The sequence below is a fragment of the Terrapene carolina genome, unplaced genomic scaffold, assembly GCF_002925995.2.
Source record: "Terrapene carolina triunguis isolate 2854851 unplaced genomic scaffold, T_m_triunguis-2.0 Scaffold182, whole genome shotgun sequence".
Lineage (NCBI taxonomy): Eukaryota > Metazoa > Chordata > Testudines > Emydidae > Terrapene > Terrapene triunguis.
In genome coordinates this window covers 300,359-325,745 of record NW_020664533.1, presented here as the reverse complement: position 1 = coordinate 325,745, position 25,387 = coordinate 300,359, and the positions used below count along the sequence as shown (strand labels likewise).

General features: G+C 38.4%; 1 protein-coding gene across 1 annotated transcript in view; it reads left to right on the top strand.

Moving 5' to 3' along the window:
- LOC113407040 (vacuolar protein sorting-associated protein 41 homolog) overlaps positions 1-25,387 on the top strand; it is a 141,655-nt gene that overhangs the window by 75,202 nt on the left and 41,066 nt on the right. Inside the window, exons 8-14 of the mRNA XM_026654127.1 lie at positions 311-430; positions 3,157-3,303; positions 4,498-4,564; positions 12,498-12,595; positions 15,869-15,998; positions 22,054-22,169; positions 23,779-23,835. Coding sequence (XP_026509912.1) covers positions 311-430; positions 3,157-3,303; positions 4,498-4,564; positions 12,498-12,595; positions 15,869-15,998; positions 22,054-22,169; positions 23,779-23,835 — 735 coding nt within the window. The remainder of the gene's footprint in view (positions 1-310; positions 431-3,156; positions 3,304-4,497; positions 4,565-12,497; positions 12,596-15,868; positions 15,999-22,053; positions 22,170-23,778; positions 23,836-25,387) is intronic.

The window sequence follows — 25,387 nt, the reverse complement described above, 5'->3', positions numbered from 1 at the left end:
TGATGTCCCCACCTTTATAATGGGTATAATTACATCTTCCTTTGCAAAGCCATTTAAGTGCCATAAAAGAGCTGATTATTATTATTAAAGTAGATTTAATTCTGAAATAATAAATGTGTTGCTTTGACATTGGAGACTAATTAAAATATTTGACCTTATTGCTTCTCTTTTTGTTTGGTTGGACAACACTTTTTTTTTTCTCTTCCAATTCAAACACAAAGATTAGAAATACTTTTACTAATCAAAAAAAGTTTCATTTTATATATAGCACTACTTCACTGAACTATGTTTTTGTTATACTCCTCCACAGTTGCTGTTATATGAGAAGACTTGGATGAACAGATGGAAGCCTTCTGTTTTACACGAAGGAGAAGGAAACATAAGAAATGTAAAATGGAGAGGACACTTAATTGCTTGGGCCAATAATATGGTAAGTATTTACTACTGTATCTGCCATCTCTGGTAAATATACGTGGAAAGTTACCTGGTATTGTTGCATCAAGTTTGACCGATACTTGAAGCATTTTAAAGGTCAGTTTGCCAGAATGCTCCTTTTATAAAATACTCTGATATATTAAAACATTTGTCTCCATTATTCAGAATATTAATGCAGTCAAACATTGGGAAGAATCTATGTTTGAGGTGTGTAAATTTTCTCTCTCTCTCTTCAGTACACTCACTATTGCTGTATTCTTCTGAAGGACTGTAGAGACTTATACCTGTGCAAACCCCTATTAGAGATGTACCCTGCCCCTGTGGAAAGCAGGGTTGACACCAGTGCTGCTTGCATTGAGAAGCCGCCATACTGAATCACATTATTGTGAGCTCTACTTTAAATCGATGAATGGTGTCTACAGTACATTGAGGTTTGCACCTGTGTAACTACATCAGTGTAGTTCCATGGGTGCAATCTTTTTTTTTTTTTTTAAATTCCTAATTTGGATAGGCCTTTGGGAGTCCCCCTTGGAAAATACTTAGCAGAAAATCGACTCTTTTTACTAAAAGTATAATTTCATAGATTAAGACCTAAAGGAACCACTGTAGACATCTAGTTTAATCTTCTGGATAACACAGACCATGGAATTTCACCTACATTTGCAGATCAAACTACAAGGTCAAGGCCGAAATTGAGTAAAATGCCAAAGCCCAATAGTGACGAGTAGCCAGTGTGGGTAGCATTTTCAAAAGCAGCTAAGTCTCATTTTCAAATGTGACTTAGGCACTTAGGAACCCAAGTCACTTATGAAAATGGGATTTTAGCCCTTTTGAATATGTTACCCTTTTTCTATTAGTTTCTTTTTGAAGCTGAAGTATTCAAGGATTTTTTTGCTCTGATCCATTTTTAGAATTAATTTATATATAATCAACAGGCATTGCCTGCCAAACCTGCTGCATGGATCTACTGGTAATATGCTTCTTCTGGACAACTCTACCGTTGGAGAATGCAGCTTCAATGGCTGCTTCGTCTTCCTGCATGGCCACTGCTGATGGTCCATTCTTTTCAGAGCCATTCAATTAAAATATTTATTCTATGAGAATCTGCTGGGAGTAGATATGACAGTTGAAGAGAGGTGTCTCTAGAGAGGACCACATAGGAACATGGAATACTAATAACATGCTGAATGCCATCTGTCAGAGACAAAAAAGTCACAGCCAGGCTTTTGCTTATGTTGAAAGTGAAATGATGCTTGCCCTCCAGAAAATTAATATATTTGACTCTTGACCCTTTGTTTTTCTCTTAGCCTTTTTAATTTCCAATGTATTCCTTATCCAGTGCAGTTAGTGTTCCGTACTGTTGAGTCCACTTTATAGAATGCCTTTTGTGTCCTCATAACTGTCTGTGTGTTACCATTTAGCTATGTTGGTCTTATTCTCCCCTGGTGTTCTTTTTGACATGTTGTGTACAAATCTTTTGGACCTCTGATATTCTGAAATAGCCACCAGGTTGAATCTATAGTTGTAAGCCCTGATTCTGGCATCAGACATGTTTGTTGTTTGTTAAACGTTCCCCTCTGTGCCTGAGCCACAGACAGCATGAGCTAGTTACAGGGCTTACAGTTAAGCAACACAGGGGTTATCTACTGGGAACCTCCAGAGCTAAGAGCATGAGCCTTTTCAGTTTGAGCTAAAAGACTAAGAGCTTGTCTACACAGTGCTTTAGTCTCCACCAGATGGGTGTAAATGTTAGTCTGCATTAGCATGTGGTGCGCTAACTGGTTCTCTTTCAAACAGTGCTATGTTAACACGTGCTAGGGAATTTTTAGTGCTCCTACAGCATGGCACAGCAAGATTTTGAAGGTGGGGCTGGTCTCAGAGATGCTGGAGCAGGGGATTGGCCGTCCTTTGTAGCATCATCATCTTCTCTGCCTGCAGATAAAGCCAAAGAGATCTCATTGGGAGAGGTAATGCTGCTTAAAACAGCATTAACCTCTGTGGAGTCTCCTCCTTGGCTGTTAGCGAACAGTTATGGAGAGGCTTAACCAATAGCACCTTTTACTTGTATCTGGTCATGCTCTCCCCAAAAATATCCTGACAAATCTGCAAACCTCACTACGCTCCTCCCTCTAGAATGGGTAATTGCTAGCAAACTTAATAAAAGAAACACTGCAGCTTTCTACTAGGTACGTTCTATTTCTTGTGGTGGTGGTGGTTTTTTTTTTTTTTTAATTTTGAGTTTAGTTTGCTTTAAAAAACATTGTCTTCTACTTCAGTGGTGCTGATGCCTCGCTGATGCTCCTCTTTTTCGTCTCCTGACTCCATCTGCACATCCAGCCCCTGCCTTCTCTCTGTTCCTTCCCACAATTTCACAAGATCCTTCTGCTCTGGAGCTTCTTCTGTCTCAGATGTTGCTATCTGCCTGCGTTTTCTCTTCCTCATTATTGTGTCTCTATATCCTATCCTATCACTTATTAAATGGGTTAAAATATGTCTCCCTTGCTTGTACCTCTTTAATTTCTCTTCTCTTCTCCTGGGTTATATTGGTCTTAATATTGAACACTTACATATTTCTGCTATACATTCTTTTGACACAGCTGCAACTTATGCCATAGACATGAATATTCTGTCATGTAATGCCGAACACCACAAAATGTTTTGAGATGCCGTTTGTAGGAGAGATGGCATAGTAAGTAAGACTGGATTGTATTTAACTTCCAGGGTGTGAAGATACTTGACATGATCTCCAAGCAAAGAATTACCAATGTGCCTCGTGATGATATAAGCCTTCGCCCAGATATGTATCCCTGCAGCCTTTGCTGGAAAGATAATTTAACACTGATTATTGGCTGGGGAACTTCAGTAAAGGTATAATTACCTGTCCTTGTAATAAATGCTTGCTGTTATCACAGACAGAGAAACAAAAGATTAGTTTTGAAAAGCAAAGACAATTGAAAAGGATGGAATTTGGTTTGACAACTGTGTGCAGAACTCCTGCTGCCATAGAAATATCATTGGGCTGACCCTCAGGAGGAGGAGTAATGACAGACACCCAGTGGCCAGACAGATTTCTCTGTACATACGGTGTGTATAATCCCCGGGGACATTTTTCTTTTCTGTGCCTTCAAGAGATTACCCCTTTTGAAAGCACCTAGAGAATTGTCGAATTCATTTATTTGTATTAGCATAAGCAGAAACAGCTTGTCATGAGGTGGGTTTTTTGTGACTGTTGAAATGGACACACAGTTTCCTTCAGCCATGGAAATGGAAAGGAATATTTTTCTTTCAATCCTGTTTTAGCAGGGAGCTGGCATTTTAAACACGCGCACTGGAGACATGTATGATTTGCTGAGACTCATACCTGATACGTTTGTTACAAGAATGTTAGATGCTTTCTAATAACAGACTGCTACATTAGTGCTCAGTGTTGGAAATTTAAAAATGGCTGGTATGAGCAAATGGTATGGAGTCGGATATAGTGAGATGGGAAACATCATTTAAAAAAATGCTTTTTTGTGACATTAAAATCTTGGAAGAGTTTTCTATACTATGAGGTTTAATTAAAAGTTTTGCATCTGTTTTTACATTTGCAAATTGTATCAGTTTCATAACATTCATACACTTAGACCAAGAGTGCTTTGTAAATCAGCTAAACAAATGTACAGGGCCTGGTTCTGCCATACTTACTCAGAGTGAGCAGTACTTTAGTTCCACTCAAAAGCTTGAGGGGTCACTCAATGGACGAAGGAGGTGACACAAAAACCGAGCCCATAGTTACTAATCTGTATGAACCACAGCAACCAGATTTTAAATTGAGTCATTTTTCCTTCCTCCTCCAACGTTTATTTGTGTGGCTATGGGTTACTGTAGCACTTTCCTGCAGTTCCATCAGTTTTTAATGGTCTCCTTCTAAATGATAATGGTAAATAGTAATTGCCCAGCTTACAACAATGCAAAGCCCAAGCTTTGTTGAAGCTCTAATAATGCACATGTCTCTAAGCGCTTCAGAATGCAACATAGTTTGAGATGAATAGCACTGAATAAAATGTCTTTGTTTTCTAGATATGTTCGGTAAAGGAACGGCATGCCAGTGAAATGCGAGACCTGCCCAGCCGCTATGTAGAAATAAGTATGACCCCACAAACTGTGTCTCTTTTTAAAAATAACAGAAAAGGTTTTCACAGATAAATTTCAATATTATGTAATTTTTGAAGGCTTGTTTTCTCATTTCAGAATGAATAACTGCAGTAGCAGTTAGGTTCTCCGTGGCTCATTTGGAGGTAGCAATTTGAAATAACACAAAGGCCTCCTTGTTTTTAATCTGTGAAGTTTACTTAACTCTGTCTTGGGAACGTTCAGAGTCCTGTAACCCCATTAGTCTGAAACTTTGTGTTGTGGCCCTCTTCTTAAAACAGAGATTGTTTGTGCCAGAGCTCCTAACTTCCCAATCCCACATCTTCTCAGGTAGCTGTGTGCTGCTTGATTACCTTGCTCACCACCTCCCCTCCATTTTCTGTCTCTTGGACGTAGTGTTGTGCAGCCTCTACTGCTCCAATGTCCTCAGGTTGCTTTGTAGTTTGCTTCTGCCTCCCTGGTTTTTGCTACCCTTTCAGTTCTGGTCATGGGTGTAACTTTGGTCGCCATTGAATATACATGGAAAAAAAACTTGACAAACAGATGCATGAAGCAGGGTACAAAGCAGGATGGAAGAAAAGGTTGGGGGAGTGGTTGTTTTGTTTAATTAAAAAATAAAAAGCCCCCAGAGTCCCTGGAAGATATTCCTATTCTGGACTGTGACTAGCAGGAAGCGTAACCTCTTGAAAGAGTGAAAGCTGTCACCCCATTGTGACAAAAACAACTCTGTGGATATGTGGAAGCAGTGCATGGACCACACTTTGAGAACCTCTGCTCTTACCTGGTTCTCTGTTATGAGGGCATGGGATTAGACAAAATTGGTTTCCAGACAAAATTGGTTTGCAGCCTGGCCCTGTTTGAAATCAATAGTAAAATTCCTATTGATTTCCATTGAGCAGGATTTCACTCTCTATTGTCTAACTTCAGGACACTGAACCAAGTGATTCCACAGGAAATAAATTTGTACTATTCATCTTGATAGTGATTTCAGGCAAATGTCATAATTTCATTTATTACTGTATTTAGCGTCTAGTACTGCTTGGGCTAGGTCCATAAGAAAAATTCTGAAAATTAACCAGGACGATCCTCAGACTCCATCTGCACATGCAAGAAGTCTGGATATGTTGAGAGGAAGGAATACCTGAAAATTAACTGACTTACAAGGATTACAAAATATGTTTATTGAGCACTGTTCTATTTTCCCTACAGAATCATCTGAATGGAGAACTATATAATTTGAGAGAACCATAAATAGAGGGAGAAGTTTAACCTTATGTTCCACTCTCAGATCATCTGCATCTTTTAGTACCCAAAAGCTTTTTGGGTTTCCCCTTTAGAAAATAATAAAATGGGATAGTTTATATAATAAATGATCAAAACCAGCTTTTAGTTTTTCAGGAGTGACTCTAATATATACACAGGTAGTTGCCCTTACTTGACTCTGTCTTCTGGAACTTCATTTATAAAAAAAAGTTAAGCTCTTATTGAATTGCCTAGACACATGTCTGAAGGCTAGAGATTTTTGTGGAGGGAACTTCTTGATCTTACCTCTTTCAGCACAGTGTCTTCAGTGTATATTTGAGGATCAGTGTTTTATCTCACTTACCTGTTAAGAATCTGCTTGAGATTTTCCTTTCTGGTTTCAGGTCACAGCACTGAGACAGCTCTGCTGAATGCTCTGAACAGCACTCTTAAAATATGGGCATAAGGTTGGGGAGCATCATTTGTTCAAGTCTCAATAGAGATTACAATAGCTTTTGATACCTTTTAGAAGATCTTTCTAAAGAACCTTGTATCATACAGTGGCATCAGTTTCAGTTTTATTGTAGTTTAAACTTTACTTTGAAGAATTAGATAATGAGATCTGATAAGCTCAGTGGACAGCACAACAACCAGTTTGGTTTTTGACAGAAAACATTAGTATGTCAAGTAAGATACTGTACTCTTACTGTAGGTGCATTTAATGCACAGAACTTAAAGCAAATGAAATTCAGTGAGCAAGAAACTACCATCAGTGGTTGAATGACAAGTTTCGTCATAACATCTGGGCATCTTACTTTGTAAAAAATCAAACAAATAACCAAACACAATAACTGTTGTCATGTTGAGGCTTCCCCTGCCCCTTCGCCCCCCCCCCCCCCCCCCCCCCCCCCCCCCCGCCCAAACTTCACATGATGAATGAATCCCAGAGGTGGACTATGAAGCATCACACTTGGATCTTTGCTCTTCAAGATACTTATAGGACTGATAACAGTTCCTCCTTGAAGGTTAAGAGTGCTCAGATTTGCACCACTCTAGAGTCATGTTCCTAGTGCATCAGAAGTTCATGTGTTTGTAACAGTACAGACTATATTGGCATCAAGAGAGTGTAAACATTTTACAGTGGCTTACGGCTTGTTGTATAGGAAACTGAACAACTCCTGCTCCTTAAATTTTACGTTGGAAAGCAAAGATGCCAAGTATTATAAAGCAAGTTCTCTCTCGTCATCTCATTCTGTGATGGTTTGTTTCCTGATGGTAGTACAGTCAGGAAATAAAGGTGGCATCTATCTTGCTTCTAAACCAGGCTGTCCCATACCATGAGAGAAAAATGATACTAAACTGTTCTAACTGTACTTCTCCTTTTAAAATACTGATGCCTTGTTTATGCCTAAGAGAAATCAAATCAAACATCTGGACAGGTTTCAGATCTTAAGGCATATGTTACAGCAGTAACTTGGTATCTTTCAGTCTAGTAGCAATGATGTTGTAATAATTTTACCTTTTTTGTCTTTTATATGCTACAATTCACTGCTTGCATGGTTCTTAGATAAACTCCACAAATGTTGCTGCTTGGGTAACAGTTTGTTAGATGAGCTGATTGTATCAGTTCAGCTCTGTCAGCTACCACAGTGAAGTACCATATTGATTAGAAAGTATTGGTTTTGAATTACAAGCTTAACTTGGACTAAAGACCATTGTGATCTTTTAAAAGAGTTTTTGATCTCTGTGCTTACTCCGTCTGATTTCAGAGTTCTTGCTGTTTGTTATACTGTACTAAGCCATTCCTGTTGTAGTTTGCTTCTGCATTACTTTTTTTATTAAAAAAAACTTTAACACTCATTTAGATTTTTAGCATATACATAAAAACATAGATTGATCTGCATGCTAAGTCTGCAGTTCAGGAAAGAACTTAAGCACTAGTTTAATTCCTCTAAATATGCATAAAGTTGAGCATGTGCTTATGCAATGACCTGAATAGGGATCCTTTCCTCAGCGAAGACCTAAAAAGCAATATAAGATGCTTATTCTAAAGGGTAGGAAATAATTAATATTTTCCACTTACATAATGCCTTTCACCAAAGATCACACAATATATCACAAACATTAAGTAATCCTCTCGGAACCCACATGAGGTAGGTAAGGATTGTTCTTGTTATACAGAGGAGTAAACTGAGGCACAAAGGGATAAGCAACTTGTTCAGTGTCATTCAGTGGTATTTGAGAGTAAAATGTAAGATGAAATCGTGTCCCCCTTAAAGTCAGTGGCAAAGCTCCTAAAGACTTCATGGTGGCCAGAATTTCACCCCAGGTGACTTATTCCAAGTCCAAGTTCTAACCAATCTATAACACCTCCGGACACTCGTTCTTTCCAAGTAAGGTAGACATCTAACTGGTGTAAAATTGCATGTATAGCGGATGTGCTCCCCAGCACACCTTTGTGTCCTGAGGAATGGTCTCAGAACTACGGATCAATCCATACATGTTTCCTAGTGAAATTGTTACTGGTGAATTTCAGCCACTGGATAGTCAGATTTTGGATTTTAATTGAAGTGGACATCATGACAACCAATTTGGGTTTTGGACGAAGATGCTGAATATTTCAGTTTGGCTCATAAAGAGAGATACTCTACTCTAGCGTTGTAAGAACTTTAAAAAAAAAAAATCTTATTAGCGACCACACTGAGCAGAAAATTGTCACCAGTGGTTAAATGCCAACTTCTTTGTATATTTATTTATGTACACATTTCATCAGAGTCCCCTGAACATCTTAAGCCATAAAAATAAATAAATAAACAAAACACCATACTACCCATAATAAACCCACATTGACTAATACTGCTATTACCCCTTTTTAGCCTCACATGATGACAAAAACGGCTATATTAATAATTAGCAAAATCCCTGATGAAATAAGTGAGGCTAATACTGTGATCTAAAGGCTGCCATATTCCTCCCCTGTTGGTTGCTGAAGTTGCCCATATTTTTCCATTCAATGGACTTTTGTGAAGGAAAGCTCACCGTTGAGACTATCAATATTTTTAGCTGTTAAAATTCTGTTAATCTGTCGGCAAAAGATGACAAGGATTCAATGTGATTTCCTTGAGGACTATAGGTAGAGCCCTACCAAATTCATGGTGATGGGATTTTTAAAAAGCCATAAATTGCATTATTTTAGCTATTTAAATCTGAAATGTCACATTCTTGTAATTGTAGGAGTTGGGGGGGGGGGTCGCATGGTTATTATAGGTGAGGTGCAGTACTGCTACCCGTACTTCAGAGCTGGGCAGCTGTAGAGCAGCAGTTGCTGGCCGGGAGCCCAGCTCTGAAGGCAGAACTGCCACCAGCAGCAGCGCAGAAGTAACGATGGCATGGTATGGTATTGCCACCCTTACTTCTACACTGTTGCCTGCGGAGCTGGGCCCTCAGTCAGCAGCCGCCAGTCTCCAGCCACCCAGCTCTGAAGGCAGCAGCGCAAAAGTAAGGGTGGTGTGGTATGATATTGCCACCCTTCTGCACTACTGCTGGCGGGTTGCTGCCTTCAGAGCTGGGCGCCCGGCTAACAGCTGCTGCTCTCCAGCCACAGAAACCACCTTTTGAGACCACCTTCTCTCCCATCCTACCCATGTGGTGGTTGTGAGCCATGGAACCAGTTTGTAACCCTCCTTGAGGTTGTGAGCTCCAGGTGGAAAACCCATCTTGTGTATCCTGTGCAAAATCTTATAGTGATGCAAAGTCCGGGGTACACACAGGAGCTGACATTTGGTATCAGTTATATCCTATAAAGTGCTCCTCCTTTAGAAACTCAAGTAACATAATGTTTTATTAGAATGTCATTTGAATGCATTCTCAGTCAGTAGATAGTCACTTTATTGCTCACATAGGACATGATGTAATTTCAGGAGAAGAATTACAGTGAACTGTAGAGGCACACTGCTGCCTTTGAATACAAATATAGGATTCTCATGTGGACTATTTCATTGTACTTCCACGAAAAGGCAGAGTTCCCGTTGAGCCCTTGCTTTCTGATGCATGGCCTCTCATGTACTATTAAAAAAAAGTTTCATTTCCTTCCTAATTTTGAATCACAATTGACATCTTTTAACCTAGAAATGTCTGGTAGTTTCTTCTATTCAGGTTCCCTACTGGCTGGAAATGCTTCCATCCTTGAAATATTATCACTTTACAAAAATAATACAAAGAAATTAGCTAACCTTTAGGTGGGTAATGGAAGAAAGAGAGCTTACTGTAAATAATGGAATACTTAATGTCTGGGAAGGTTCTTAGAAATGGGTCTTTCCAATCACAAACACTAATGTTACAAAATCACATAAATATTTATTTTACTTAATGCTAATATTTAAAGATTTTAGGCACAAGTAGCTTAGGGGTAGGGCTACTTTTGAGTAATATTTTTTTTTGTGACAGACTAACATAGAGCAGGACTGATCTGAATCAGTGTATCTTGCATCTTGGTTCCTGTACGCCTTAATCGTAAATGTGTTTTACTTGGATGTGGTCTCATAATGCATATGGATGCTAGTTTTGGTTTAAGAGTTTCACGATCCTGTTCAAATTAATAACAATTCTTGAATAGCTATTCATTGGGTGGTTCTCTTTCTCTCGTAACAAACTACCTGTAACCATTAGGTTAATTTGGCTCACTACTTATCTTGTGTTCTGTATGGCTATAATGTTTGTAATCTGTTCAATAAAAGCCTTTTGATTAGCTGTATCAAAGCCTTTTATCAGATAAACAAGAAGCATTTGTACTAGATGTTCTTTGTTCAAGGCCGTAGCAAGAGAACTATAGCATTGTATTTCAACAAGGTCTCTTGAGGAGGATGAGCTATAGAGAAGCTGAACTTGAAACCAGAAAAATGAAACTCTGAGAACAAAACTTACTGCAACATTCTTGCCCAACAGCTGTTTTGGTTTATCCCATCTTCACCACTGGGTGGACAAATAGGGTAAAATTTTCAAAAGTGCCTAATTGACTTAGGGACTGTAGTCCTGTTTGAAAGTCAATGGAATTTAGAAAGAAAATGGGTAAAACATTCTAAATAATCTAAAGATGTCACTAAGTGCCATGTTCTTACCGCAAATTGAATCCTCAGTCTTTTTTAAATGTCTCAGAGCAGTAGACATCTTTTTTAGCCTCCATTTGATAAGTTGTCAATAAATATTCCTCTGTCCTCCTCGTAACCAATGTATTTCGTTTTGTCCATTTTATTTTGTCGTCTTCAAGTTCTCACTCTCTGCTTTGAGTATTCCTTTCAGTCGTTAAATGCTAAATTGAATGTCAGGAGCAAGATATATTACGTAGATAATGTTTCTGACATCAGCTGTTCTAAAATCAGCACTCAAAACGTGATATATTCCGAGCAGCATTGTCAATCTTGCAGGACAGAACAAAATAATTGCATAAAGGATTAAAAATGTCAGCATATTCTACCCAGGGATATTGTTGTTTGAATGTTTAACCTTATGTGATGCATTCATCCCACAATGATGTCACAGGGTCTGTGTTAATTTTTTTTATATATCTATATTTGCTTATTCCTTTAGAGACAAATGTTACATTTAACTCTTATTTCATAGCAGTTTTTCTTACTTAATGGATGATTATTTCCCCTCTTTCCTCCCCATTTCTTTTATGATCCTTTCTTTTATTTTATCACTCAAGATTACAGTGCATTTCCTTCTTGTTCTAATTAAATTAGTGGTAACTAATGGTAACACATTCATTATCTATGCTCAGATTCTTCTAAAATGGAAATGAAAATCACTGTGCCCTGGATCTACATCTAGGGTTATACAAAATGCATCTTTCTAGTCCAAATGCAATCACTTGCAGATCTTCTTCTCTGTGTATATTTATGTCAACCATGTGGTGGTCAAGGATCAAAGAGAGAAAAAGCAGCAATATGCTCCCTAATGTTAAATGTTACAAATGTAAACCTCATTTCAGGTGAGGTAAATGTTGTTGTGGTTCACTGTATACTGAAACAAAACTTTAAAAAAAAATAAACATTCAACTGTCTTTTGAAACCCTATCCCCCAGCACAATTATAGTCAGCATTCAAATCCCCTGGGTTCAAAAGTGATCTTGGAAATTCATGTTCAGTTTTACAAATCAGGCCAAAAAAGTAAATATCAGCTAACATTTTTTTAAAATCTTGATTCTGCTTATAAAAATCACATTGAAGCTTAAGCTGATGATAAAATAATAATCTTAGGATTCTCATATATCACACCGATAGCTTTAGGGGGCACCACTAAGTGAGTTTCCACAATTTAATGACCATAGGAAAATGCTCTTACTACTTTGTGTAAACTGCACTAACTCTGCCTCTAGCTCTGCGTCCTATTGTGTTATGCGATCAGCTACTGAAAATCCACATGACCCCTCTTATTTCATTGATAGCATGTGATGGAGCCCAAGATGTTTCTTTTCCTAACCCTTAATTTAGTTTCATTTGCAAGTTGCAATCTTCTGTCACCCAGTGAGTCTAACAAGGGATACTGTTGGCTTGTTGTATACCTTGGGCCTAATTTATTTGAGATGCTGAGCATGCACAGCTGGCCATCTCTGAAAATCAGATCCATGTTTTTATTGGAGAGTGGCTCATGCTCTTCTATAAATCTGTGTCTTTCCTGTGTTGCAGTTTTCCAGTTCGATACTGAATTCTACATCAGTGGACTTGCACCTCTCTGCGACCAGCTTGTTGTACTTTCATACGTAAAGGAGGTTTCTGAGAAAACGGTAATTACTTTGGTGTTAGAGTTGCACAGCAGCGCAAAACCTCCTCAGGTTTAAATTAGACACAATGATTATCTGTGAAATGATTCTTCATTAACTTAGTCTGTAGTAAACAATGGATACGATTTCCTTGACCTATAAAATAAGATTTACAGAGGTTATGTTGAAGACTAGTGTATTTACCTTTTAGAGGCCCTGCTATCTGGTCTCCTTTGTTCCTTGGGGGGAACAAAGAAAGCCTCTCTCTCAATCTTTTCTGGTGTTTGTGTATGAGAAGGAATGAAGGATACAGCCAGCTGAAAGGAGGGGCAACTTGCTGACACTGCATTTGCAGGAATGAGAGAGTGAAGTTGATCAGCTCTAACAATAGAAGTCAGTGTGGTTGGGGCAGTGGAAATTACTGGGAGAGCAGCTGATTGTTTCCTTCGCCTCTGAGACATCTGTTTTGTGCACTGTATGTTTTTGTAAATATATAGCACTTGGAATTAACATCACTACCAGGAGGGAAACAACCATGCCTGCCTCATATATTTGTTTCAGAATACACAGTAAAAAGTGGGGAAAGGAAAGCCCCTGAAGCCCCAATATAAGAGTGGCAGATGTTCTTGATCATCTCTTTGATAGTGTGCCTGCGTTAGACAGTCATCGCTATAGTAACCTTAAGCAACTTGTTGCTAGGCAATGAAATGCTGTAGGCTCAAACTAATGCTCAAATCTATTGAAATCAATAGGGTTAGCTTCTAGCACTATTGCAGGATGTCAGATTATTTTTTATTTATTTATTTTAAGCCCCCCCCCCCCCCAAAAAAAGGCCACAGCAGCTTCTCCCAAGAGAGCTAGTACAGTAATTCCTCTGGGGTGTGTGTGTGTGTGTATGTGAGAGAGAGAGAGAGAGAAAGCAAGGTAACAAATGAAAAGGGAAATGGGAGGGTGAAATGCTAGTAAACAAGGAAATTGGAAGTCGTTGTTAATGAAAAAGTAGTATTGGAAAAGAGCTGGGATAAAGCAAGAAGTAAATGGGAAAGGTGAAAGACATTCTGACTGCTTCAGGGAACAAGGAGGGAAAGAGAATTTCCAGTCAAGCAATAGTAGATCATAGCAGAGAGAGATCTTTAATGTATTTGCATTTGTTTTGTGGTTTTTTCGAAACACGAATGCAGAGCCTCTGAAAGATGCCAAGCTGATCAAACTGAACCCCTCTAATTGTCCAAAGCAAACATACAGAGGGTGAGCAGATGCTGTGAAGGGTTCCTCTTCCTGTCCTGCCTATATACCTCTGCTGTGACCTGGAGAGGGCCATGTCTTTAAGGGGGGATAGAGTAGTTCAGTCTCAGGTACCTAATAGTTAGATCTCTCTGCTGTGATTGCCAGCAAGGGTGACAGTTACCATCCGTGATGATCTCTGTGTTGTAGAATTCTGTTGTGAACTAATGAGCCCACCAACTCATTTCATGACTGGCAAATAACTTTCAGTCATTCCAAACTGGGACTAGATTTGAACCAATGACTTAAGCTGACCACTTCTTAGCCCTGGTCTACACTACAAACTTACGTCGGTATAAACATGTTGCTCAGGGGTGTAGAAGAACCACATGCTGATCGAACCGCTGGTGTAGACAGTTCTGCCTCAGCAGGAGGGCTTCTCCCATCAACATTGCTGCCACCTTTCGTGGATGTGGAGTACCTACGTTGATGGGAGAGCGTAGGTAGCATCTTCACTAAGTACTCCATTATTTATTGTTTGATTCATAACCAGGTTTTTTTTTTGTTTTTTTTTTTTTAATGTGGCAGTGCTGGGGCCTTGGCATAATTAAAAATGCAAGGCTGTAAAGCCAGCAGTTTCCCCTGACCCCAAAATCCGAGAATAACCAACCACAGGTGAAAGTCCAATCCCAACTTTATGCCACTTCACCTAAAGATACCCACAGCAGACTCCCTATGTTCCCATTACTGGAGCTCGTCAGTGTATCAAGAATTCTAGATTACTTTCAGATTAATATGCTCCTACTTTGACTGGACGCTTAAAGGATAAATTTAGACTGAAATCCACCCTGATTCAAAAAAAACCTGGGGCTGGCAGTAGTATACAGTTAAGCCCAGAATCAGGTTGCTGCAACCTGCTCCTTTGTGGGGCTGTGCTCTGCAGGGATTGGACACAGCCGAAGATCTAGCCCGCTAATTTATTTATTTTTAACTGAAAACTCAGATTCTCGAAATCCATTGGTTGATAAATATACTAGGTGACAATCATTGTGATGCCGTTAGAAATATTAGTAGTGCTGTTAAATCACTAATTTATACATTAGTAACTTTTGCTATCATCTAGAAGTAAGCTACTTTTCAAATCTCAAAAATCAGGAATTTTATTTGCTAGACAGGACCAAACATAAGGTTGGATGCACCCCCACAAAAAAGTGGTAGAGCCCATTTAAAAATCTGTTTAATCAGTCTGAGGTAACTGATTTAATTCTGAATTCTTAGAAAATTAATTCCATACTATAATTGCTGTGTGTTTGGTTAAGGTACAGTATATTATTCATACATACCAAACAATTTTTAATCTTTGATGTAAGTGCAAATCTCAGTGTGTCCTTAACTGTGGAATCACTAATGTGCAATTATGTAGCTAACAGAATGCAAAATTCGAATTGTGTAGTCATTTGTGACGTGTATTTTGCTCTGTGTTGGTTACATAACTTAAGGGAAAACCAAAGAAAGAATAGGAACATTACCATGTGATTTATGTTCCAAAACTAATCAACAGCTCACAAATTATGAACTGCAAAATTTACAATTGAACACACAATTTGATGTTCATATCTGGTGAATATTTGAGCTAAAATCACTTTTCACGAAGCTCTGTTTGCAAAAAGTGAACATGAAAGGATAGTGAGTCATGGCTAAATTGAAATTTGCTTTCAAATTTGAATGCATATTTGTGGAAAGCTTTTTCCCCTCCCCTCTTCTCCATTCACATTGTAGAAAATTTACTCCACTCTCCTCAAATGGTGACATAATTGTATAAATTCACTAAACACAGTGAAGGAAGATTTCAGCTGTTTGTTTCTTCTGGTGATAACCACATTATAGCTACAGAGAACTGGGAAGTTAAGTCTGATACTGACAATTTGGGCATGTCTATTGTCAACAATGGGTATCCTTCTGGAAAACTCTGTGGCAGAAGTTTGTATTTAAATCTTGTTCTCAAGTGACCATCGGTTGATATAAAGAAGACAAATTGCATAACACACATTTTTGTGGTTGAATTTTTCCCAGGAAATGGAATATTGTGCAAGACCTAGACTGGATATTATTCAACCCTTACCTGAGTCTTGTGAGGAGATCTCCTCTGATGCTCTGACTGTTAGAGGATTCCAAGAAAACGAATGTAGAGATTATCATTTAGGTGAGACGTTTCAATGACTCTTGTTAGTTTTTTGTTTTGTTTTTTATTTTTGGTAACAATATCCTTGCCTAATTAGTCTTGTAGAAGTCAGACCATTAAATTGCTATCCTATCCTCTAGTGCCTCTGTCAATATCTATCTATGGCAATTTGTTCTGTGTACTGCACAAACATGACTTAATGCAATGTTAAGGTTGCTAAGTTAAAATTACAAAATGTCAAGATATTAAAAAATTAAAGTTCCAACATAATATTCCCTGGGCTGTGTTGCATTGGTTGGATATCCTGTTGGTATTATATGCTGAGAATATTTAATTGCATAGATTACATATATTAAGTTATATATTTAACCACAAAATAATGCCATCTGTACCAATGCTGCCAATGAGGTTTGTCCACAACATCTGGGTTAACCTCTATTAACTAATTTTGTCAAATAATTGTTTTCTTCGTTTGTACAGAACCTAGCACAATGGACTCCTGGTCCATGACTGGGACTTCTATTCTGTGCTGGATATGCGATGCCATCAATGAAGAATTAAAGGGAGGGTAGCATAATTAATGCTGGTCAACAGGCTTAATAGAAAAATAGGACTAGTCATACAACTTGATATAGTTTATTGATGAGATTACACGTTTGGCTGATTAATGGGATTACACATTTGGCTGATTAATGGTAACTGCACTAAATTTTACTTAAAAATTACTTAAATTTTTGTAAGGCATTTGACTTAGCCAGAGAATGCCTTGTGGTACTATCCGAGGTACTTCTATGGCCCCCATTACCATAGAATCTATGTCCCTCGCGATCTTTAATGTATTGAACCTCCAGGGTGGATTGGTTTAAATCAAAGCAATTTAAATCACCTATTTTAATCACGATTTAGATCAGCAAGCAGGAAACCTTGATTTAAATCATTGATCTTAATTGTGTTTTACATTGGTACTTTTTATTTTCCTAAAGAAAGGTTGATTCCAATTAATTGGTAACTATTAAAACATGTAGATTTGCAACTAAATATAGTCTTTACCCTAAATTTGGTATTTCTTCCTGCTAACCAGGAGAATACACTATATGTATGCAGATTTATATAGCTTAATTTACCTTTATTCAGATTATAATTTTTTTATTATGTTAGAAAATGGTGACTGATGAGTCAAGCTCTGTGTGGAAGGAAATTAAAATTCAATTAAAATACACTAAAGCAGCTTTTTAGTTTTTTATTAAATAAAACTACCTTAAGTGCTGGATACGTAAGAAAAACAAAGCTTATCAAAGCATATTAAACATGTTTTGCATTTAAAGCTAACTGACTTACTTAAACAGAGGAAGTATTGTCTGTAGTAAATTAATTGAACTGATAGTTTCTGATCACCATATTCTTCCGGATTTTAGAAATAGTAGATCTTACCCTCTTGCACCTATATTTTTTCCATAGAGATTGGAAGAGGAAAACAAGCTTTTCTGCTTTTTCAGCTCCCAATTGGTTCCTTAGCTTTGAATGAACTAGTCATTAAACTGAACTAGTTGAATAAATTGAAATAAAGAAAATGTTGTCTGTGCACCTGTAGAAGGCGCTACTGTTGTCAAAAGCTTGTTTAGCACTTCAACAAACTCTTCTTCCAGGTGCTTAGCCAGTGATTTCTACAAGTTCAGTGGTGTGGCTTTTTTAAAAACTTGGTGGCAAGCATGTACAGCTTAATATTTTTTTTATTTAATTTAAACAATGTAAATTATTTTAGTAGATTATAATAAGTTTAGGACTTAATGTAGATTCCTCTTTGAGTGATTGCACATGTCCATTCTATTTCACGTGTATGTGTGCCCAGTGCACCAAAGCCAGAGAAGATATTTTTCCCGTAGCAGATCCATCAGGGCAGTGCATTTGCCTTTACCACCTGGTACAATTGATCAATGTAATAAAGGACCCCCTCATTTCCGTCAGTGGTTGGTAGTTTGAGCACGTGGACTTGTTTACTGAAGTCTTTCCCCACTGTCATTGGTCCAACTCTTTCTTGTCCTGTCCAGCCCAGCCCAGTTGTAAGCCTAGTATGTTATTCTCAGTACTGGCATCATCTGGCAGACTTTTTCAGTCTCTAGCACAGAGTGGCACAGCACCACTGTGGCTGTCCGAGTACTCTGGATATGACTTGGAGTCCAAGGTTACCTCGTATGCACCACCTTTCCGTGACAGGAAGCCGCATCAGTCACCGCCACCATCAGGAAGAGCTTAGTACCTATCTGACTGGAAGATGTTCCAGAGACCAAGACCCATGGAACAGTTATGGCTGGGGTCCTATGCCACCCGACTGACTTTTTTGGAATCCCTCCCATTTCAAAATCTTCCACTGTTCCTCCTGCTGCAAAGTCGCCTAGCAGGTCCTGAGCCATTATGAAGACAATCAGGCTCCTATCTCCACATTCCTCCCACCGACAGAGAGCAGATCAGTGTTCTCTAACCTTATAACCATTAGACCCTTAAAGGGTTTGGTCAGGCTTTACATCTCTAATAGCAGATCCCACAACTCTCTTGGACTTCAGTTTGGTACTGGCAATGCTAATAGGTCTGCCTTTTGAGCCAATGGGCATCACTTCTTTGTTACATCTGTCTATGAAGGTAGCATTCTTTGTGGCCATTACCTCCATGAGGAAGGTGACAGAGTTATGTGCCCTGGTTGCTGACCCTCCATACATGGTTTTTTTGTAGGGACAAAATATATTTATGTCCTCATTCAAAGTCCCTCACTAAGTAGTCTGGAAGTTCCTCTTTAATCAAGCCGTATACTTACCATCCTTTTTTCTTAAGCCATGTTCTCATAAGAATGAAGAGAGGCTTCATACCTTGGATATCAGAAGGACATTTAATGTTTTACTTGAACAGAACTAGATCTTTTAGAAGGTCTAACCAGCTGTTTATTTCAGTTATAGAGGGGATGGAAGGCCTCCCAGTTTCTATGCAGAGGATATAATGGTGGATTTCATTCTGCATAAGTCTATGCTATGACATGGCCATAGTACCTCCACCACGCAGGTTTGTAGCTCACTCCACAGGATCCCTAACAGCTTCTGCAGCTTTTCTGGCTCGGGTACCTCTAAGAAACATTTGTAAAGCTGCAACTTGGTCATCAGTGCATACTTTTACAAAGCACTATGCTTTCCAGAAACTATGTCAAATTTGGTTGAGTGGTTCTTCAGTTGTTCAGCTAGACTCCCAAACCTTCCTCTAGTCTGAACTGCTTGTGAGTCACCTGAGGTGTAATGGACACGTGCAATCACTCGAAGAAAAAACAGTTGCTAACCTGTTGTGTAACTGTTCTTTGAGATATTTTGCACATGTCCATTCCTCAGCCCACCCTCCTTCCCTGCTATGTAGGAGTCTATCTAGTCAAAAGGAACTGAGAGGGGTCAGGGGCAGCTCTGTTCTTTATACCATCAGTTAGCAATGTGAATACGTGAAGGTGCATGCACTGCCTGGACTAAGTTAAAAACAACTCTGGTTCTGGTGCACTGTGCCCACGCGCACCTGAAGGGCAGTGGACACGTGCAATGCATCTCAAAGAACAATAGTTACAGAACAGGATAGTAATCATTTTAAATTTAATTTTAAATAAGTTTATTTAAAAATTGCATTTAATTTAAATAAAAATATTATTTAAATTCCATTTTTGAAAACATAGATTTTTATCCATCGTGTTATCTGCATGTCACCTTTGTGAGGTAGGGAAGTACTGTTATCCCCATATTACATATGGGGAACTGAGACACTAAGGGCCAGCTATTTAAAGGTATTCAGGCATCTAAATGCACCTAATTTCAATGGGAGTTAGATGGCTAGACATTTCTGAAAATCCTACAGAGAGCCGATCTGTATCTATAGGCACCTAAATAACTTTAAAAATCTCATCCTAAGTGACTGCTCAGGGTCATATATGAGAACTGTGGTGGAGTAGGGAATTGAACCTGGGTCTCCCAAGATTTAGCCCAGTGGTTAGGGTGCTATTCTATCCTCTTCTGATTAAAAGAATTAGCACTGTACAAAATGCCGCATACGTTAAGGGAATTAAAAACTGACAGATCTCAAAAAAGTAATTATTGATGTGGAATCCTCATCCAGTTGGGTTGTTTATCATGAGATTCTGTTGTCATGTGTTCTTGGCCCAGTGCTAATCAATATCTTTTTTATCAGTGATCCAGAAGAAAAAATATTATCTTTACTGGTAATGTTTGAAGATGACACACAGATTGGTGGCATGGTAAATAATAAAGACAAGTAGATTATACTGAATGATCTGGATCACTTGTGCTCATTTAAATGTGTGTTTTAAGGCCAAATTCACAACAGGCATCTAGGGAAAAAGAACATAGGCCTCGTCTCCAGGATAAAGGATATCTCCTAGAAAGCAGCGCCCCTGAGGCTGTGGGGGTCATGATGGGTAACCAGCTGAACGTGAACTCTCAGTGTGATGTTGTGGCTAAGAGGACTAAAAGTGATCCTTGGAGAATATAGAGTAGGAGTAGGGAGGTAGCATTACTTGATATATGGCAAAATAAGCCCATTCCTGGAATACTGTGCTCAGTTCTAGTGTCCGCACTTTAAAAAGGATATTTATAAATTGGCAGCGGTTCAGAAAAAGAGCTACAAGGACTATTAACGGTCCCCTATACAGAGAGGAGATTTGATAGTAGATTCTCTAATCCAGCAGACAGAGGAATAACAAGATCCAATGGCCGGAAGCTGGAGCTAGACAAATTCAGACTAGAAGTAAGGCACAAATTTTTACAATGAAGGCAGTTTAATCATTGGAACAACTGACCTAAGGATGTGGTGGATTCTCCATTGCCTGAAGTCTTCAAATCAAGATTGGTTGTCTTTCTAAACAGGCATGCTCTAGTTCAAACAAAAGTTATGGGTTTGATGCAGAAACAATTGGGTAAAATTATATAGCCTATGTTATGCAGGAGGATCATAATCCGTGCTTGCTTTGTGCCAGGGCTGAGCCCCGGCATCTCTAGGCTTGCTGCATCAGTTATAAATGTAAAAAAATTGTTTGAGTCCCAGCCTCTCTTTCATTACAAATTAAGCACTGATCATAATGGTCCCTTCTGGAGTCTCAAAGCAGAGTCTGATTTAAACATCTTACCCAGCAGCAAGTATCTCATACAGTCAACTTCAAATCAAAGTAGGCCTGCCAAACCTGAATGCACATCCATACCCTTAAATAATTGCAAATGCAGTATACCCTCTGCCAGTCTCCAAACCATTGTGCTCTCATCACAGAATTGGGGCTGCTTTATACCTGTGCCCAAACACAAAGCTGGTCCCCACTATGGTGCTCCACTGTTCAATGAATATTCTGATTCATCTACCATGTATGAACTTTTTGATGGTTTAGAATATATTGTGTACAAAAAATTGTTTTGTGTTTGTATAAGTGCACGTGTGTGTGTGTGTGTGTGTGTAGATAGCGTTAGGGCAAATTTCATCCCTGTGTCTACAAAATATTGAGAAGATTTTTTTTCCAGGCTTTGGGGAAAGAAATGCACTTTTGAGCAGTCATCTTCTCTGCAAGATTTTACCTTTTTTGAGTGAATTTTTACATCAAGCTTAATCAAACTAAGAGTTTAAAGTATTGGTGAATATAAAATATAACCTTAAATTACAGCATTGCAAATGCATTGCTGTAATGATGTACCAAGTCCCCTGGGGTTATGGCGTCTATCACTTATGCTTTTGATGTCCTTGACTTTGATGGGGAAGGTGGGTTTATTGCAGACTAAATCGTATAATAACCCTCTGACAGTATAACTCTGTGTTCTAAACCATCATAACATTTATACATGAAGGATGAATCCGAATTTTAAATAAGCTGTGGTGAGTTTTGAAAGCTATTTTGCGGTTTAAATCAGTTTTAATTTATTGGAGCATAGCGCACCCAAAGTCGTCATATTCTTGCTGTCTTGGTTGCATCTCTATTTATTTTTTTCTCCGAAAGATGAACTAAAATGCAAGGCTTTTCTTTAGGAAAATAAAATAATAAAATGTCATGTGTTTGCAGAGCATTCAGAGGGTGAATCGCTGTTTTACATTATTAGTCCAAGAGATATTGTTGTGGCTAAAGAGCGGGACCAAGATGACCACATTGACTGGCTTCTTGAAAAGAAGAAATATGAAGTAATTTTTATCACATTATCTTCAATTTCTTATGTTTGAAAGTCTTGTTCTCCATAGTAATGTTGCCATCCCATGTGACTGGGAAGGCCTTATTTTAACTTTAGTTCCTGATCCTGCAGTCACATAAGCATGTGTGTAGCTTTACTCACACATGCTGTCCCATTGTGTAAATCTTTGCAAGATTGGAGCCTAAATGTGTAGTTGATGGAAAGGGTGTGTCTCTGTCGAAATGTTTTAGATGTCACTAAAATTAGTGATGCTATTTGGCTTTGAAGAAATGAACTGGAAATCAGATATTCTTTGTTGTTTTGGGTCCATCCAAACTGATTAAAGAAAAGAGGTTCACTTTAGTTGCATCAGAAGTCACCATTCTGAGGCATTAGATATTGAAAGAGGGTTGATGGATTAGGGTAACACATACAGCTCCAGCTAAGATGTAGTTTCTTTTATATGTGGCACGGTTTTTAAAGTATTAAATAATTTAGGACCAAATATACAATTTTTGGTGCCTAAAGTAGCCAGATTCTGAAAATTGCTGAACACCAGCAGTGGTAAGTGACTACACTAGGAACTAAGGTGCTCCACTTCTTTGAAAAAATCTGGTCATTTATTTAGGTGCCAGATATTGATTTTAGGCACCTAGTATTGGTTCCAGAATTTGCAATGTGTCTTTAAGTGGAACCTTATAGGCAATATTAATGCAATACCCAACTTTTCTGGTTTCTGATTTCCCATAGTGAATCAGAGGACTTTGTAGGCTGTTTAAAGAAATTTGCAAAGGTTAATTTAAATGTACTAATGAGCTGAATGCATGTGTTTTATAGTCAATTTCAAAACAAATGTCTGGGAAAAAAGAACATAGGTCTCATCCCCATTTGGCAGGTATTTCTGTGGTTAACTAAATTTTGATATCCCTGATGCAGATTATCTTGAAAACCTCCATGAGGATTTGTTTCTTCTGAGGAATACATTCAAAATGGTGAATGCAGTTCTGTAGTTATGCAAAACACTGCAGTGGGTCCCACAAGACTCAAGCACCTTTCAAGTGGTAGCTGTGTGTGTCTTGGTGAAAGCCCTCCTAGGCTAATAATCAGTGACTGGCTTGTGTTGTAATCTAAATTAAGCTTTCACTTTTTTCATTTTGCTTTTAAAAAGCCATGTCTGTTTCTGCACATTTGAAGTAGTTAAAGGAAGAACTACAAATTAAACTTAATGAAAAAACCATTCTGACTGGAGAAGTATTTTGGTTGAGTATAAGAAAAAAAATTATATCTTTTCTCAAACAGCTTTTTCATATAGGTTTTCTAGCAGAGGATTTTTGTTTGAACATTAACCAATGGTATTGCATTATATAGTGTGTCATAGTCTTGAAATTTGATCCTAATATACTAATGTGGAGTGAACCCATATGGAAACAAAAGTAGTTTTCTTTTTGGTTGACTGCTTTTGTCTGAGTATGAATTCTAAGCTGTTCATTCAACCATGGCATTAAAAATTCTAGTGCTTCAAACACAAGGCACAATAAAAAGGGTTTGATTTATGCAGTTCTAGAGCTTTCTTTGTAGAAGTTTTGTATATCTGGCTTGTATGTCACTTTTCTATCATATAGGAGGCTTTGATGGCAGCTGAAATCAGTCAGAAGACCATAAAAAAACACAGGATTTTGGTAAGTTAAAAACTTCAAAATAAAAAAAATATATATTTTTTGCTCTTTAGAATACTGCCTGGTGCTTTATATTCATCATAGGAATGTTGGTTATTATATTTGTCTGTCCACGTTATTCCAGACAATAGTTATACACTTTCCAACCAATGTTCAGATTCCTGAGGTCAGTCCCAAACCACAGAATGGAAGCACAAAATGGTGAACTTACAAATTGTACTACTCTTTTTTTGTTTGTTTTTTTACCTGCTGTTATTTTGGGTAACACCTAATATTATAGTACCTGAAAGTCACTAGAGAAAAACTAATTTCTTTTTCAGTTTTACTTTCTGTGTAAGACAACACCTTCTTGGCTAGAATGATCAAAGGAGCCTATGGAAGGTGGTAGACACTAAATCCTGTTTAAATTCAGTGGGAAATGGGTACTAACTCCCATAAGCTATTTTAAAAATCCCTGCCTTTTACATAGTAGTCACTGTTTACCCCTGTATAGTTATTTTCCCTGTTGCTTGTGTGGTCTTACACACAGCAATAAGAGGAAATAGCGATATTTTGTAAAATAGGAAAATATTGTGAATCATCAAAAACCAGTCCAATCAAAAAGTCCTTTTTTTTAATTGACTTAGATATTGAGTTGATGGCTTACCTTTCAAAGGTGAAATGTGGTATTTAAAGAATAAGCACAAAGCATTGATTGAGATTTTTAATTCATAGTTAAATTGCAAGTGTACCCTGAAATTTACAAATAAATTCATTTTAGAAATAGCCTGAAAGTGTTTTACTTGTCCCAGCTGAGTGCAAAAGTCTGTTTTCCCCTTTAAGAGCTGATGGCATCACCAGAATGTAACATGCAGGGAGTTCAGTTCCTTGCATACTTTAGTTGCCTGTGAAATATAGAAACCGGAAAGCAAGTCCTGGACGGAAAGTAAAAAGAGAAATGCTCTATTAATATATGGCTTGTAAAATGTGTTAGGTTAGGATGAAATCCAATCAGGGCCGGCTCCAGGGTTTTTGCCGCCCCAAGTGGCGCAAAAAATAAATAAATAAAAGCCGCGATCGCGATCTGCGGCGGCAATTCGGCGGGAGGTCCTTCGCTCCGAGCGGGAGTGAGGGACAGTCCACCGAATTGCCGCCGAATAGTTGGACGTGCTGCCCCTCTCCAGAGTGGCCGCCCCAAGCACCTGCTTGGCAAGCTGGTGCCTGGAGCCGGCTCTGAATCCAATTAATGCACATGAAGCCACAGTTATTAGCTTGCTGGGCCTGATCCAGATCCCACTGAAATCAATGGAAGAATTCCAGTTGACTTTACTGGGCTTTGGATCAGGCCCACGGCAGGTAAAGTCCACAGGGATTAAGTGGCAAAATATATTCAACATACACAGTTAAGCAGGGGACAGGGTCATGTAACAGTAAGCGCCTCCCAAAGATTCTATAGGTTGTCATAGTGGCCACACCCCTTCAGCACCACTTACACAGGATGCAAGGGTCACCTGATCTGCATAAGTACAAATCCAGTCCCCATACTCTTTCCCCATACTGGCCTCTGCTTGCCACC